This window comes from Nothoprocta perdicaria, unplaced genomic scaffold (genome assembly GCF_003342845.1).
Source record: "Nothoprocta perdicaria isolate Ctin4 unplaced genomic scaffold, notPer1 scaffold_152, whole genome shotgun sequence".
NCBI lineage: Eukaryota > Metazoa > Chordata > Aves > Tinamiformes > Tinamidae > Nothoprocta > Nothoprocta perdicaria.
Genome location: NW_020454672.1, coordinates 960,555 through 979,675, shown reverse-complemented (window position 1 = coordinate 979,675; position 19,121 = coordinate 960,555). Strand labels below are relative to the sequence as shown.

Genomic DNA, 19,121 nt, shown 5'->3' with positions numbered 1-19,121 from the left:
CAGCTTTCTAATTTGCCTTTTTCATGCTGCTGGCTATGTAAAATAATATAGTTAGCTTTATTATTCATCTTACTGTGACATATCTCTATTTGAGTTGCATTATATATTCAGGTTATATTGAGTTGCATTATATATTCAGGGTGCTGAAACGACTTTGTGCCTTTTAGTACCTCCACAGAAATACTGAGATCACCAATCACTTTCAACACCATGGTAAACTCAAGATATTTCTTCAGGTTGAGACACTCAGTGAGGAACCTCAAATCAGTGAAGACTTAGAAATGTAGCTTTGGTCTTGCTTCGTCTTCAGGMCTTTTTTGCCCCCCAAAAAACCTTTTTGCTATATAAAGATATTGAAACGATACATCCATTACTGCACATGATGGTCTTGTATTGTATTAATTAATGCATTTCATATAAACGCCATTAGGATAGTTATTTCTCATGCTGCTTGTGTCCCAGCAGGGCCCAGGGTCCCCCAGTAGGGCCACTTGTAGTACCCCCCTGTACTGCAAGACAAAATCTCCGWCTACTAAAGGAGCAAATAGCAGAAGAAAAAACACTGAAGCAGACTGAAATTAATTTCATCAGTTATGGCCATGCATTAGTAGCAGAACAAGGGAAAAACACTAAATTTCAAGGCATATTCAAAGACCTTTATTGAGTACTGGAAGGTGAGCACTGAGCTGAGCCTTCTCAGGCAAGGGGCTAATGTGGCCATTTTCAATASAGCACTTTCAATTCTCCTCTAGCACTTTTAGCACATTTTAATAAATCACTTTGCATGTTTATTTTGGATAGCTAAAGGGCACCAACACTGCATAGACTTGAAAAAGGCAATTGAGATGATAGAGACTGCTTTCTTCTCTTAAGAGGATTCTGCTTAATTGCATCGAGTGGAGGAAGCTAGGATGAACAGAGAATGTGCCCTTGCATAAGATGTTTTAAAATATGATTAATCACACATGGCAAAATTTGAAATATGAAATGGCTGAAGGCTTGGTATTGAGCACCCACATGCCTGTATTTRAAAGATACTCGCTGCAAACTTTCTGTTCCTCCAGATCCCTGTGCTTTAACAGGAGAGGCTTAACATTTTACACACTCCTACTGCATCTGACCCTGCAGGGTCTGATTCTTTACCTGTGCCTTTAACTATTGGGTTTTTTTCAGCTATGATTGAAAATAACAAAAATAAGGAAACGTTCCTTCTATCGATTGTTGTCACACTGAGCATCACCGTCCAGACAGGCAGTTTTGACCTTCTCAAATAGAGACAAYGATTTGGGCAGGTGCAATGTGTTCATTTTCATCACAAACTGTAATTGCTCTGTAAGATGCTATTTCATTTCACTAAATATTCTCCTTTTCATATACAAGCAGCTAAGGCAGTCAGACCTTTATAAGATATTCATTTATTATATCACATAGCATACTATAATTTTGTTAGTATAGTTATCCTTTCTGCTTGAAAGGAGTATTTTTCTTGGCCATTTGATTACRGCTTCCTTGGCATTTCTTGTTGATTGATTGTTGGGGTTAGCTGTGGAARCAATACTTTATCCTAACTTTAGGGCTGACTACATTTTTATGCAGTTATTCTCCAAACATCATGTCTAACTTGTCACAAACTTTGAAGTACATTTAATACAAGGGAACCTACTGGGAGCCAGGCTTCAACCTGAGTGATATATGCATGAGTGCACTGGTTTATACATGTTCAACTTTGTTTGTTTTGTGGGAACCCCTCTGGACTTCGACAGTCTTTCATTTTGTCCTTTGTAGAGAAATGAAAGGCTGCACATCAGGCAATATTTTCTGCTTGCAGCCAGCGTGATGGAGCTGGCATACAGGATTAATTTCTTATTTGAGATGTGAAACTGGTCTGTGTTTTTACCTTGATGCCTGACATTCATCTTAAAYGCATAGGAGTAAGTGTCCCAGATTTGAGAAATCTGAGTGAGCTCTACAGAGGCAACGCTGGACAGCTCACAGTCTCTGTAACTTTGAAGAGAGATGAGTATTCCAGTACAGTCATTCATTTACAGTTTGTCTCACATAAGCATGTGTGTCTCCACAGTATAGGAGGTGCATTATTTATATGCCAAATAATCACATTATTAGCATATTACTTATATGCTAATAATCAACACAGTAAGTGTTGAAATCTGCATCTCTGTTCCACATGCTGTACCAACAGAGCAACTCTATCCTGGAAACCTTGCTTTACACCCTGCTTTCAAAAAACCTATTAGTTATACATCAAAACTACTTTTATACAATGCTTTTCAGGGGTTGTTGGCTCTGTTTACCATGAATGCTCTAACTTTTGAGTTCAGAAGCAAAGCCGGATGAAATGGAGATGGTGAGAGGCAAGTCGAATCACGCTGTCAGGACACAGGAACAATTCAAAGGCTAAGAAAATGTCTAAAAATAGCAGCACCTCTAAGCAATGTTTTGAAATATCAATACACAGTCCTTCWGTAGCAAGCACCCAGGATTCCTTTATATACAGGATACTCTGGAAACACAAAGCAGCCTGRAATAGTTTTCTTGTTCAGAATAAAAATTCTTACCCTTGGTCATGGTTCAAATGCTGTTTATTTATATATCAACATTTATATATATATATATAAAAGACACTTAGTCATATAGAGAAATTATTTTAAAATTTCCATCAAAACACTCATAAAATAAGTTGAAAACCCAGCTTCTAAGCAGCTCAGCAGAAGAGATAACTGGTATAAATGGTAGTGTGTAAGATATAGTTTAGTCCAATCATCTACATCATAGAAAGAATAGCTATTACAAGACTACTAAAATCATAGCTTTGTCAGACAGCACACCAGGATTTCCAAATAAGAAATTTTCATTTTCATCCACTATTTTCCCCTTTTAGATTTTTACAGTTAATATTATTCATTAAAATCATTCCAAAAAAAAATAAGATTAACAGTATTTCCCAAGCAAACAGTATAGTTTTCTTGTTTTTAAACCATGCAAATAAAACATTAGGAAAATCACCARTGAGACTGGGCTAACCTTAGAAAATACTTTTGATCAACACTGACAGCACACACCTGTGAAGTTCATGCTTTTATATGTAGGATAAATCTGTTCACCTCATGCTGTTACTGAACTGTGAAGTGGCTTGAATACATAGTAAGCTTTCAAGATATTTTTATTTTTATTTTTATTTTTATTTTTATTTTTATTTTTATTTTTATTTTTATTTTTATTTTTATTTTTGTTTTTATTTTTATTTTTCCTTTGCTACCTATTCTTTGCTATGTGTGAACTCCACAAAAGCATGCCTTAAAAATAAGAATTGGTTTTAGGTGTGATGTCATTACCTAGGTTTAAAAGTCTGCTTTGGACAGCTCAGTTTCCACACATTCAACACGATGGAAAGGAATAGGTACCAGTGAATCCACATCTACCTTATATTTCTTTATCCCAGCCAGTTTCAGTTCTACTTCTACATATTTCAGTTATTCTATTTCAGAACTACTTAAATCTACACAGCCACATACAGCCAACAAGCAGGCCACATATCTAGGCATGTGCCAGAAAGCCTCTTGAGTAAAGCAGCCACAAAGTGCATCTCAAAAGCAGTATTAAGAATCACTTAAATAGAGGGCTGATGGAAACCCAGTTCCTAAAGGAGAGCAATAACAAATTTTATTAACTATAAACATATTTAGCAGCACGGACTTCACCAAAACACTAGTGTGAATTGAGGATTGATATAATGAAATATTTAGGGCTGAGCTGATTACTTACATTTGCTCAGCAGCATAAAATTCTAACAGATCCACTTTCCCATGTAAAATGAAATACGACTCAGTTTAAGCTGATTAGTAATAATTACAAGCCACATATTTTTCTATCTTCCAAACAGCAGGAGACCTGCAATATCAATAGCTCTAATGACTCATACATAATATATGCAAGCTGTCTGCATGGCCAGCACATACTTTGCAATTTATCAAAAAATTCACGTAGGCAGATTGATATCCAAATTCCGATAGGAATTCTAACCACAGGGTACCTTATGAATTATGGAGTCCAGTAGATCAAGTCAAAGACACCATCATAAAGTGTGTTTCCTTACTTCTCAATTTAGCAATTTTTTTTTGAAGAGAGAAGGGAAGAATCACTATTTTAATTGACAAGCTTGCTGTTGAAGCCAGCTTTTTTTTTTCCTTATTTCTAACATCAATTTATTTTGCAGTTGACCCGAGGAAAGGGCAAGAGGAGGCAATAGGTGCCTCTCTGATGTCCCTCAGTGAAAACAGAGATTTAAAAAAAAAAAGTTCAAACTGAGGTTGGTTGAGCACTGGGACAAGCTGCCCAGGGCTTGGGCAACCTCCACCTTTGGGTGACAGTTGCAGCTCCACTGGACAAGGCCCCGAGCAATGAGATCTAATTTTGAAATGAGCTTTGAGCAAGGAGGGTGGATGAGAGGCCTCTGTGCAGATGCAGGGGAACAGGAGTCTGTGAAGAAGCTCAGGCTTCATTTATAGAATTACCTCCCAAAGGAGAGCCCTGAAACTGCACCCACTTTTCAGGTCATAGCTTCATTATTCTTATTCTTGTGAACACTGTTTTCTGTGAAAAATTAATAGAGTCGTTCTCACATGTTTAATTAAAAATTAAAATAATTACTAAACCTTTTTTTCAGTTGCTTAAAACTATTTCGTTTTCACACTTTTGAGACAAATATCTTGGATTTCACTTAGGATTTTTTYACACACATCATCATTTTACTTTCTGACTGCACCACAATAAAGATGTAACATAAAAACATAATACAAAAAGCACATAAAACAAAATACAGGCAAGATGACATCTTTTCTGTGTGGGAAATTTAGATTCCTACTTTWATCACAGCAAAAAAAGGCTTTAAAATAGGGTCTGAGGGTAGCTGATGACGAGATATTACCCAACCCTACAAAATAATCAAGAATTTCCACATTTTTTTCCAGGCTTACATTCACTGATTTAGGATGCTTCACCAAATCATGGCCTTTGCCCCCAGGCAAAGCTCCAGTGAATCTTTTCCTACAGAACGTTATTTGGAGCCCTATTTTATTAATAAATCCAAAGCATGAATTTATTTGTGTGCATTTAATATGAAAGGCAGAGATATCAAAGAAGTGGGGCAGGTTGTTTCAGTGCCTTGAACAGTCTAACACAGCTCAGGTTTGAAAGCATAATAAAAAAGCCCAGGGATTACTTGCTTATTGGGTCATTTGTACCTAAAAAAAAAGAAAGGGAGTGGATAATTTGATTCAATGTTAAATATGAGTTTTTCTGGTATCATAAAGATGCAAGACTTTTAATTACAGTCGTGAATAACTCACATTTTACCAAAATAGTTTTGTTAATGTGGAGTCAACTAAGTCCTCCAATCTAGGTTTATGCAGTTAATTCATATATAGACATTGTTTATATATATTATTATATACACATACAGAGAGTAGTATGGGATTATTATTCTTTATCAGTACTTCTACATTAATTTTTGGACACTGTTAGCTTTGTCAAAAGGAGTTCATGCAAATATTAAGACAAGAGAATAAGCCTTGGGGGATTTTCATGATTAGTGGGAATCGTTTTACAGCTAACACATGTAAATATTAGCTCTAGCTGAGTGAGGTGAATTGAAGTAGCAGTAGGCAGCACATCCCCACGACACATGTTCTTGGCTCCATGAAGGCCAAACCTTTCACTAGAAATATCTCAAAAGAGCTAATAGCGACTCAAACACACTTATGTTTACTTGTACATCTCACAGATTTAATCAGTGTGGCATGCGATAATACATGTCGTTAGCTTGTGTGTCTACGGGAATAATTCAGTTTTTGGCTTAGTGTTATGTGAGAACTCTACAGGCAGCTTCGACAGAGAATCATCTTACCCTTCCACAGAAATGGTCCGCTGTAGGCTCACCGTGGGTGGACGCGTTGCCGTGCTGTGCTGGGAATGACTGTACGGCCAAGGAAGAACAGAGAGAAGTATTCGTTAAAGGAATAGGAATTACTCTTGCTCCTATTTGTCTCTATCAATTTAGATAACACCAGAACAGAAATAACAATCAGATTATTCTATATGACCCGAATGCATTTTGACCTCAGTGATGCTGGTCTGTTCATAAAAAGGCTCAACCCAATGATCTGTTGCTTAACAACAGGTCTCATTCTTCATTAAAAACAGATAARCAGGAGAATAATTTGCAAAGTACTTAGGTAATTCAGAATTTCATTGTAATTCTCAAAAATGCACTAATCATAAAATACAAAACTGATCTGAGAGTGAAAAGTATGACAGTAAAACATGATTTTCTGTATCTAATTCTTAGTGTTTGCCAGACAGAATGCTTAGTGCAGTATGCATGTTACTTATAATTGCACCACCGTATAACTCTGAATTGTATAAATTTCAGTGCTCACTATGCCTATTATTTCTATGAGGTTTTTAGATAGCTTATGTTGTTCCACATAAAATTTTATCAACCTGAGGCACAACATTTATAAAAAGTATGAAATTTTCTAAGTAAAAAACAGCCTTTGTGAAAACAACATTAACAGCAGAAAAATTATTTTGATTTTAAAACCCGAGGTCTAATGGCTTATCATCTTCTCTTGTGTGCTGTGTTGTCATGACTCAGAAACCTCAAAAATTGTTATTATCTTACATAAAGAGASTATATTATGCAGTATACATTAAATTCAGTATTGTACTATGACCTATAGGGCACTATTGACTACCTGTATGTAAACATAAATTGATAGTAACACAATTGGAACTGCCAAAATGAAAAATAGGCCATTCTGATCCTTGCATTAGATTCTCAGGCACCTTAACAGCAATGATACATTTTGCTTATGATTCAACCGACTTTGAGGACTGATACTTAACCCAGTTTATTTAGTGTGAAACTTAAAGATTATAATCTCTCAGACAGATCATATTGTTTAAAATCATTTTATGTAAAGGATGAATAAGGATGGAGATTTTAGACAATTTATGATTCATGATGGCTTTATAAAAGAACTGATGTTTGACACTGCAYACTCTTTGAAAGGGAACAAACTACCTCTCTGCTCATATACTGACCCAAACCTAAAGCAGATATTGTTTGCACTCATAAGTTTACTCTTACTCTACACTTTTCATTGGGAAGCATTTTTATAAATACAAACTATTATTCTATAAAATTCCAAAGGCTGTCAAAAACACTAACTATAAACTCGCTCAACTATATCATTGTTGGAACGTAAAATAGGAATGAGAGCAAATATTYACAGATATGATTAGGAGAAGCAGGTTCCTTGATTTTGGGGGCACAGTCTAAAATATTTCCAGAGAGTCATCTCCTTTACCAAAATTCATCCGTTTCAGTAAATCAGGTGCATAAGGTCTTATTGGAGGAGTACCCAGTACCCCAATCACTCTGTGCAGCTGTGTGATTATTGACACCAGGKCATCACTCCTACTGGGCACAGCAGTTGTTACGGCTGGGGTAGGAAGCAGCCACACCAAATTAACCAAAGAGTTCTCCAAAACTGGCAGAATGCAAGAACAATCTGCAAAAGCAGATTCATGAAAGAAAAAAAAAAACAAAAACAAATCCTCAACATATTTCCATAGTGGAAGGAAAAAAATGAGCTAAGATGTCAGTATTGCTTTCTATCAGATGTTCTATTAAGTAATAAAATCCCATTACAAGTATGAATTAAAGCTGTAATTTCTTTTCAGCATGCTGCAGAAATTATCAAAGACACAAGCGCTAGATGTCATCAGTATCCCTCACCGGAATTACTAACTAATTATGTAAAACGACACAAGGATCCTTATATCCTTACTCCTTCCAAGTGTGGAGCTCAAGTTTTGGCAATACTCCTCTCCTCAGACATCCCTTTCAAGCACTAGATATTTGCAGGGTACAGTTTGAGTGAAGCCTTAGTCTCTTTTTTGCAAAAATAATTTTTAATTGGTGTTACTAAATCTCCGTTTTGGGGGTCCCTTTATCAAATATGATGCTCAGTACAAGTTTATGCCTTCCAAAACATTGCCATGAGCACTGCCAGCTGAAAATCAAAACACAATTTGGCAGTTTAATAAACTGTTTGACAGAAGTGGCTGTTCAGTCAGAGACAGCAACAACATTTTGTTGTTSTTCCTGACTGTCTGATTTTAAAAGATAAAGCCCCTGATGACTTCTTTGACTTCTGAAAAAGTGGTGGAACCAGCAGAAAGGCTTGACATACTTGTGCATGTGCCAAGGCTCATGTACCACACACTTTGCAGTATAAAACAAATACCTAATGAGTGACTGCCAACAACATTTGCCATGAGTGCTTACACACTGACACAGTCACACTAAGAGATGTAGATAAGAAGATTTCAACTCACAGATCTAAGCATTCAAAGTTTGCCTCTTAGGCTTATAAAAAAAATGCTTACCCTTTCTCTCAAATGCTACAGAATTAACTCCTTAATAGCTTTAATCACATACTCATATAAAATCAATATACTACTGGCAAGTACTCCAGCCACCCAATTTGAGTTTTCCCAGAAGAAATGAACCTGACAAAATTCCTGCAACCTATTGCAGTTTATATTTAATTTTATTTAACTTTAGTTCACTGAAACAATGAGAATAAACTATTTAAGACMGTTTACATGAGTGAAGGAACAAAGGATGTGATTCTAAATACAAAGACAATGGGCAAAATAGTTAAAAAAAAGCTCATCTCTTTTTTAATGTGTTTTCATTGTTGTTCTTTGCTTTAAACCTGTTTCTGAGGCAAGACCTGCTGTTTCATGTCTTTGTATAAAACTAAGAATAGGTAAAGCAGCCTGGTGTCAACAAATTTTTCAAATTATTATTATGAAAAAAAAAAAGTCAATAATATTATACTAACAATTGGCACTGCAGCCTGTATCCTTGGTTTTAATTCTGTTTGAGGCTAAGGGTGCTTTAAATGCATTTTGGCTGCATGGGTGATGCTGCAACTGGAGGTAGCATCATTAACCCTTCTTCCCTCTTTAAGGCACTAATGCCTTCCCCTCACAACCCCTGGGGCACCTTCTTCCATTCACCAATATGTGATATATCAGTGACGCCACCACYTGTGGTGAAATAATCACATTAGGGAAGTGTTCTAGTTATTGTGTTTTAAATTTATGTAATGCAATCTGGCAACTTAAAAGAAGGAAGAACCAGCATTATGGGATCAGGCAGTTCACTGCATGACACCGATCAGAATTCATCTGCTGAAGGTGGAAGAAGGATCTTCCTACACAGGAAACTACCTAAAATTACACACAGGATACTAGAAATGTCACCAATTTCCTCTTCCAAGCCCTCCTCTTACCGTCAAAAGTAATTCTCCATTTAYCAGAACCCTCATTAAGGAATTCTTTATTTCCTGTATATCTTTGTGTTGATGATAAGGGAATGCTTGAAACAACAGTTTTCATGTTTTCTTGCAGAAGATTTGCCTTAGTTTGCCAAGATTTGGCTTGGTGCTCTGACTCTTGCTCCAGACTGGATAGAGACACCAGTGAACACCRGGCTCTAACTGTGCTCCTGAGGTCCTAACTCCAAAGTTGTCACACAGAAGAAACATATATAAACTACTTCTGTCTATCAATACATTCCATGCTGAAAGAACAATATAAAGCTAGAGCTAAGGGTTATTATTATTCACAATATTTTTTTAAAAACACAAACAATAAAYACAATACCAGAAAAGTTCCTAGGCAGTGGTGATGGAAATGTTAATATTATTTGCTTTCATGATGTATTCTCAGCACACTGTTTCTTATGTCAAAGACTGCAGGGAGCAGAGAGGTTGTTTATAAAGACTCTAACCCTTTGCTTTAATGGATGTAAAGGTATAAAAAGCAGAGAACTGGGCAGCATGCTTTAATTCCATTAATGTGGAGTTTTAATTCAGTTCAGTGAAGTGAAACCAGCTTTTTCTGATGCTGCCAACAGCTAAACTTCTAACCTAAATGAGGTTTTGCTTTCCTATGGGATTAATTAAAAGACCAGAGAGTGCTTTCTCAGTATTAATTTTATCTCAGCTACAAACAGCTTACTAATATCCAGTACTCATAGTCACTGACCCATAATAGAAGCATCAAACTAACCAACATCGTAAGTAAATAGGGAGCTTCAGAGAAAAGAACATTCAATCCTGCTGCTTACAGATCACCCTCAGGCAATAAAGCCACACAGAGTAACAGAGGCTTTCTGGGCACAGGCTCATCCAGCAGGGACTTGGGAGCGAATTAGCAACYAGATCTCATTTTTTAAAACAGTATCTCAACTTATTTTCTACAAATAGTTTTGCTGGGCTAAATAGTCCATGGAAAAAAGAAAAGATGTGAAATGAAGGATTTAATCCTTCGTTTTGAGAGGATCCTTTATTGACAATTCTTCCCTGAGAGGAAGAGTCACATCATATCCCTGCTCTGGTCCTCTAGACTGTCTTCTCCCAAACATACGAAGTCCACAAGGCTGCTCACCTCTTCCTTCCCCAAAGAACAACTGTAGAGAGGTGGTAGCTGCATTTCTTAACTTAAAATGCTTGAGTTGGTGCAGCACTAAATTAGCATCAATGTAGGAATACTGCAAGGAGGAACTGTGACTCACAGGACTGCTTCAGAAGGCAGTGGCTCCTGAAATTCAGCTAACAATACCCCTCTGCTAGCAGTGCACCTAACTTAGCACCTGTGTTCAAAGCCCTGAAATGTCCACTGATTTCGAATCTAAYTCCTTATAGGTAAGGTAATTGTCAGAGGTAACGATAAGCTTTGAAATATATGAAAAAATAAGCCTTATYTTAGATGGAATTTTTATCTTAGTCCAAAATATAATAGTTTGAACATCTGAAGAAGATTGGGACTGTATGGTGGGAGAATGAAAATCTTTAAGAATACTACTAWAAAAAAGCAGAGAGGTTATTGTTGGATAAAAAATCATACGCAGTCTGATATTTACATAGGTAAAACCAGACCAAGAAATATGAGAAAATGGTACTGAGAAAACCAGACATCTTCAATAAAACCTGTAAGAAAATACTGTGGCAAAATGATCTCAAATTAAGTGTACTGGATGCTTAGAGTGCATGAAACTTGTTTTAGTCACTCAAACATGGTGCATTGTCCTTTTGGACAACTCTGTTCCAGCCTCCACTGTTAGGTACTAATTTCTACTTTATCATATTGTTTTGTTTTGCTTAGTTTCCCATCTTTCATTCCACCATTCTTATAAATTACCTTCCATCTCTTCTCCTCATTACTCATTCCTCATGAAAGAATTTAGGTTTTWAGAAGCAAGACATCTAAATCTCTACAACATTCTGTTGTTGAAGAACCACCCCTCAGCAATCTGAAATCTTTCCACTAGCTTCTATTTTTAAAATTCCTTTTGGTTATATTACTGTAATAGATATGAGGAATGATAAAGGCTCCACTTGGGCATTCAAATTTTCATTGATGAAGTTAGTTTGAAAATTTATATCACATGAAGACCAAGGTTTCCTTGTCAAAATATTTGCAACATTTTTCTGCCATCCTACTACCCTTGCATGCCATACTTCACTTACTACTTGATACCATTCCTAATTCTCTTTTGGCACTAGCCCTTTCCAAGCATTAAACATTCCAATGAATAACAAAGGATTTAAGAGAATTTGAGACAGTTTGATCTCTGTGTGGCAGAACAACAAGCACTCTGGCTGGATAAATTTTCCAAAAGGAAAATGCATATTTTCTGCATAGCAAAATAGCAGAAGCAATCACGTTTTCTGTAATGTAATAAAAAGAAACACTTACTTTGGGATAAAACATCTATTAAGAGTGTCTGGAGACACTAAATAATCAGAACACACTGAAATAATTTAAAGGCAGAACGCCAAAGCCTGTGGCATTATATGGCTGGCTGGAGTCATTTAGTTTCTCATTTGTATTACATGTATCAGTATTTGCCATGCTTAATTACAAATGTCATTACTTTTTCTATTAAAAATGAAAAGCAATACTGTTTGCAGAAATGCATGTACAATTTCTTTGGGTTTTGACAAATGAGAATAAAAGCAGGCAACTTGAGTCAGYAAAAAGAAAGTCAGATTCTCTAATTTCCAGTCCTCTGTACTGGCCCACTGTGTTTCCCCTTGCACACAGCTGGTGTGACTGCATTTACCCTTCACACTGAGGGAAGGACGTGGTAGTTTATTGCCACCRCAGCTGAGCCACTGTTGCAGAGCTCTCCTTCAGGGGTGACACAGCATGGTGTCCATCAGCTGCCGTATATTTCTAAGGCTGGGAATTGCTTTCYTAATGAAACATTTATTACACACAAAGTTTATTGGGTTTCTGTGAATAACAGAACAAGCGTCTGTGTCAAAATCCCTTTCCAGTCCAAGCCAATGTGCTATGACATTAGGAAGAACTGGAAAAACTGGTTAAGTGTTAAGGAACTCTGACTCACAATGGCTGGAAATAAAGGATTGAAATCAAGGAAATCTTAGACGTACTAGTAAAAACTCATGGAGTCACAAGAGGAAYTCTGAAATACTGTGAACTGGTAAATTGTTCATAATGATACTAAGAGCCAGTGAGGCTTGAATTTCAGATAGTGTAATCATAAAACAAATAGTTAAGTGATCAGATATTGGAAAATTATGGGAAGACCTTACATTTTCAGACACTTAWCTGCTATTGTCCTTGGAAGTTCCTCAGAAGTTTCAGCTACTACTTGTAGGAACACTGACAGGAATTACAGATCTGATTGCGACTCAAGGGCCAAAAAGAGCAAGTTAAAAAGGAAGTTAAAAAGGATTTTAGAACAAAATTCTGCAACAGCAGACTGGCTGTTAGCAAAATGGACAACAAGTATGTCTGAATGATTACACTGACATTTTGCAATACTGCATTTTGTGCTCAGGAAAGCAGAGTTTACTTTTTCTTCTGTAAGACACCAGTACACTTCTTCGCACTGAAGATGGGGTTGTCCTATGAAAAGTAACTCACAGGCCTTCATATCACATCTACATTTTTTTTTAGAGAAGGAAAATAGCAGAAAAATAACACTCATCTTGGATSTTAAATAACTGTAGTCTATTAAGCTATTTTGCAGGGTTTCTTACCTATCTTCATCAAAAGAAAAATATGAATTCTTCTCATGGTGCATTTTTTGATGAAATTTTCTGATTCAAGAGAGCATATGCATAACAACAATTAATTAAAGTGATTTAAAAGAGCAACAAAAAACTGATGCCAAATTAAAAAATGCTTCCATACCCCATTATATTCTATATAATTAGGTTTGCACAATAAAAACCATTCTACTGAACTTTTTAGTACTGTTTCAGCATAAATGCATTTCTTCTGCAGTTTTTAACTTTCTTGTATGCATCRCAATGACCAAACCATTTTTCAAGGTGAAAGAGATGAAAAAGGAGTGTACTCAGCTTCCAAACAAGTAGTTCATTAAAACACAAAGATTGATAACAACAGAAAGAGCATTAAGTTTTCAATACAAAGTAATATATATTAGAACAGCACACTTYATATTGTATTTACTTCTGATACAGTGTTTACGGCACCTGTGTGATACCTTCTGATAATGTAATCTCTCCTCCTCTTTGGATATCTATCTCGTGGTTTGGATATCTAAGCATTCTTGGTGGTCTAGAAGTGAGAATGTAATCCTACATATACTGCTATTTATTCTCACTTTCTCTGTCATTCAAACCAGCTCAGCATGCATGTGGGCATGTGCAGTTATATGAAACATAAAACCATAAAACCTGGAAAAATAAGCAGAGAGAAAAACAAATAGAAAATAAACAGGCCAGTGAACGATAATTTGAAAACGCAAGAGAAGGAATGTATTGTCAAAATGAAAAATGAGTAGCGAAGAAATTCAACAGCTTAAGCTCTTCTGGTTCTAATCTCTCTTACATATAAACCATTATTCAARCATCTTTTGAATTTGTCAGAAGCTTGAAGTATTCAGCATTTCATGGGAAACATTCAGCTTTTTCACTACCAGGTCTAAGAWTGAGGTACACTTTTGAATATATTGAGAGTAGGAGGGTCAGACATTAACATCTCCCATAGTACAGGCATGTAGCATTGTCCAAGGACACTAGCAATCTATTTTGCCAGTCTTTCATTATAGGTCATAGATTAAAGACAGACAAATGTTGGAATAGATTATTTATATGGTCCATCACACAAATTCTTATACATCTACACTGACTGAAAAAAACACCACCATTTATTTAAAGATGTTTGTTAAATGCATGTTTTGAAGAGAAATTTGGATATTTAGGAAAGAATTGTGAAATGGATTCAGAAGAATTTTAATCTCTGGTAGCCATGAAGGTGAATTGTTTAGTCACAAAGTCAACCAACAAATCAGTTGACTAAAGCTATTTTGGAACTTGTTTCAAAAGATTTGTAACATAAGCAAGCACACATACGTGGCTGAGCTGATAAACAACCGAATTATGGAGCTTCTGGGACCTGATTTAATGTCATTAATAAACTTAATAGCATAATCCTCGACCACAGCTTGAATTTTGTTCACTAAACTTTCTAAACATTTCTCCTAGCTTACRGATTTCATTTTATAATTATAATTCTCTCGTCAATCAGCCAAACCCAAGTTTTCTGGGTTATTTTAAACTAACTTGAATATTAAGGGTGAAGATGGCACCATATTTCTGAGATTTTCAATTTCCACTCTAAATAAACAGCTACAGCTAGAAACAAGTCTTGTTCTGCTATTTCCGAGTGGTTCTCCCTGCAAGTTCCTTTGAACTTTGGTTCCTATTAAGTTACTGGCTAGAAGTGATTGAACTTGATTTATGTAGAGAAAAAAAAAACCACTGTTATCTAAGAGACAGCAAGGAAGCACAAGGAAGCAATGAAACACTTCAAATTATACTGAAGTACGTTAAGTACATTATGTTGAGTTCAAATTATGTTGAAATTGCAGAACTGGAAGGAGTAGCTGATACAAGGCAAGTGCAGGGTCCTGCACTTGGGGAGGAAGAACCCCGGACACCAGTACAGATTAGGGGTGGACCTGCTGGAGAGCAGTCCCGCAGAGAGGGACCTGGGTGTCATGGTGGACGACAAGTTGACCATGAGGCAGCAGTGTGCCCTGGTGGCCAAGAAGGCCAACGGGATCCTGGGGTGCATTAAGAAGAGCGTCTCCAGCAGGTCGAGAGAGGTRATCGTCCCCCTATACACAGCCCTGGTGAGGCCACATCTGGAGTACTGCGTCCAGTTCTGGGCTCCCCAGTACAAGAGGGATGTGGAACTGCTGGAGAGAGTCCAGCGCAGGGCTACGAGGATGATCAGGGGCCTGGAACATCTGCCCTATGAGCAAAGGCTGAGGGAGCTGAGTCTGTTCAGCCTGGAGAAGAGGAGGCTGAGGGGGGACCTGATCAGTGTCTATAAATACCTCAAGGAAGGCAGTGAGGAGGAGGGGCCGGCCTCTTTTCAGTGGTGGACAGCGATAGACTAGAAGAAATGGCTGCAAAGTAAGGCACCAAAAGTTCCACAGGAACTTAAGGAAACATTTCTTGACAGTGAGGGTGACAGAGCCCTGGAACAGGCTGCCCAGAGAGGTTGTGGAGTCTCCTTCTTTGGAGATCTTTAAAATCCGCTTGGACGCAGCCCTGTGCCACATGCTCTGGGTGACCCTGGGTGTGTGCAGGGGGGTTGGACTAGATGACTTGTAGAGGTCCCTTCCAACCTTAAGAATTCTGTGATTATGTTATGTTATATAGTGACTAGTGAATTTATAAAAGCAACTCATTCACTCTCATCAAAGATTAAAACCAGTATTCCAGTGGCATTTAGCACTGTGAAAAGAAATGGCCATGCAAGAAAGCTATTTTTGAAGATGGGCATCCTGTGCTCATCTTTATCCTGTGCACTTCAGCTGTGCTAGCCTGGCATACTTACGCTCCAATTGCCCATGCTTTATTTTTATGGATGAAGCAGTTCTATTGAGATCCTTGTAATCAATGGAACACTTCACACATAAATTATGCATGACTCAGCTGATAAAAAAAAAAAAAAAACAAAAACAGTGATGGCAGTGTGAGAATAAAGCCCATGTATTGGATGGTCATCCACTTTTTCAAATCTTTCATGTGTAMGGTTGACAGGAAATTCCATGGTAATAAGCTCTGTGTCTCTGTGTTTACAATTCCTTTTATAATCTATTTTACCCAAAGTTATGACTCTCTTCCAGCTTCTCAAGTATATCTACTCTTAAAGCAAAAATGTCTTTTGATAATCATATTTTAAACCAGTGGAATTATAAATATATAATTGGGTGAATATACATCAAGGAAACCAGAGTTCTTTCACCCACTRGCTGGCTCCTTTCTTCTGGGTAGAAACCCTTATTTTTGTACCCAAATTAAACAGAACAGTTTGATTGCTTGAGAGATTAAAATAATACTTTACAAATTGTTATTGAGATCTATTTTAGCTCTGCTTTTTTTGTTACCTAAATAAAGGTCCTTTCCCTTGAAAATACTACTCCCTGCATATTGGTTACTTGTTTAATCTGTCAACGTTCCCATCCTTATCAAGATTCTAGACTGCACATGTGATACCAATAAGAGAATAAGAATCATGAATTTAATCATAAAAACCCTGCCTGCTTCAGATGTCTTTATAAAACTTTACTTTCTACACATTTTCATTGAGGTTGTATAATATGCAAAATGGCTGTAAAGGTTTGATATGAAAAATTAACAACCTCCGTGTGCTCTGCTGAATCTTAAATGGTAAAACTAAGTGCTTGTCTGCCTGGTGCAATGACAGGGCTTGTACGAGTCGGTACCTAGTGAAACATGCATGCCTCTTGCTCCCAGCAAATCCTGCAGAGCCACATTCTGCCACAGATATCACATAAATCCTCCCATTTGCAGCTCTTCCTCGCTGCATCCTGAACAGGCGAGGACTCTTGATTACAGCTTGTTCAATGTTCATGCAGGGCAGCAACGACACATATTGCTGATTATACCCAAGTGAGCTATTAATCAGTTTGGGTCCTTATTGGAAGGGAAGCTGACTTGCTGAGAGCTCCCTCAGGAGCAAGAATGGTCTTGCACTGGGTGGTGCAGACACATTTCTGCTCTCAGCTAGGAATAATAAGAGACACRAAAGCACTTTCCCCATATGGGCTTTAGAGCACTTCAGGTATGCACGTTGATACGTTTCCTCTTTATGCAGCCTAATACAATATGGCCGTTTTCACACTGCTTTTAGGGATTTTTTTTTTTTTTTAAGGATACAACTATTGCTATTTAGAATTCAGGTATGTCAGAAAACATGGTAATCAGATGGAAAGTAATTTATGGTGTTTTGGTGTGTAGAGCAATACACACCAATGTAACTGCACATGCTGGAGTTATATTATTTTGTGGGCTCCCCACTCAATCACAAAGTAGTGATTTCTACAATGTAAAAGCCAAGTTCAATAATCATCCTCAAAAGATATGGCATGAAAGTCTAATTATCTGTGAAATGATTGATTTTCTGCATGGAATATGGAAATATTCCAGAAAAAGAAATTCCCTATGCACCTCTTAAGGGACTGTAATGTGTCTGCTCTTTTTAACAATATGAAATTTTAATTTTGAAAGTGCCATTAAATCAGCCTCTCCCTCTCTTTGTCGGTTACAAAAACAGATTTTAATATCCTAACCCTTCCAGTCACCTTTTATGCCTTTTATGCAGTGATGGCAGTAGTTTCATTCTCTATTAATTAAAACAAAACAGATATGTGCTTCTATGACTATTTACCAAAAATGAAACAAACACCTTTTAAAGAATAAACTGTTTAAGATCCCCAAACATTACCAGATTCTGCATGTAAATTTACAATGACAACTTAGCTAAATTTAGCCCCAATCCTAAAAGGTCAGTTGCATAACTAGACTTTCCCAAAGAATGTTCAGAGCTTGTAACCCTTGCTGTACATGTAATATGCAGCTCTTTATTTCTCAGCAAAACCAAACTCACTTTTCCCATTAATTTCATATTGAACCTTAGAGCCACTAAAACTTAAGATGAACTTCCATGTCAAGTTTGCCCTACTACTGCAAATTGGTGCTGAATATCACTGCACAGATGCATATATGTTTTATGTGTGACAGCTTTGTTTTGCCATTTTCAGTTTCTCCTACTAAAAAATCATGTCTGGAGAAGGAAAAATGAGCCTGATTCCTCCCATCCCTTTTCTGTTCCCCCATCTCCCATACACTAAGTGCTATTTTTTCAAAATAATAGAGGCTCTGGTTTTTTAGAAACTGTAAAATACAGTAACCGTGTAACTTGGTGTTACCTGTCAACCYATTTTCTCTTTTCACTGTGTTAGCTATGAAATCAATTTTCATAATAAATTTTCAGTTTGTTAGAAGTGCCAAGGACCTTGATCCTTCATTCAGTTTTCATACTGGTAGGAGATGTAGCCTCTCTCTGCTGAGGATCTTTTTAACTGTAATAATCAGGAAATCTAAAACAGATTTCATTTTGAAGGTATTTGAAATTTTGAAGATTTGAAATTACATTTAGATCTCACTGCAGTTTATATTATTATAAGTTAAGTCTACAGTAAAAGAAAAAAGAAAAAAGAAAAATAGAAAAAAGAAAAAAGAAAAAAAAAGCCTTAATAAGGCTCTCCAACAGAATTTTTAAGTAATTCCCAAAGAGTTCAGGTAGCCAAACACTAAGTAACTTCAAACTAAGTGAAACTTAGAGAAATGCAGTAAGAGCTTTAAAACACTCTTCTTAAGGGACTGTGCTGCTATTTCTCACACCACCCAGGGAAGTGAGAAAATAGAGAAAAGTCCACCAGACTGAAATTGCTTTAGTTAAGAATTTAAAAAAAAATGGCTAGTAAAGAGTTCTTGTTACTATGTACTTAGCCTGCTTTCTATTTGAAAAAAATAAATTACAGCTAAGAAAAAAGAAAATTCAGCAATGAAACTGGGACATACAATGGAAGTRTCATCATTTGCAAAGCAATTACAAGCCAAACTACAGAATTTAAACAGAGATTC

At 36.7% G+C, this 19,121-nt stretch overlaps 1 protein-coding gene across 1 annotated transcript in view; it reads right to left on the bottom strand.

Moving 5' to 3' along the window:
• Nucleotides 1-19,121, bottom strand: part of DLG2 (discs large MAGUK scaffold protein 2) — a 597,632-nt gene that overhangs the window by 216,135 nt on the left and 362,376 nt on the right. The window contains exon 11 of the mRNA XM_026034918.1: nucleotides 5,924-5,992. Coding sequence (XP_025890703.1) covers nucleotides 5,924-5,992 — 69 coding nt within the window. The remainder of the gene's footprint in view (nucleotides 1-5,923; nucleotides 5,993-19,121) is intronic.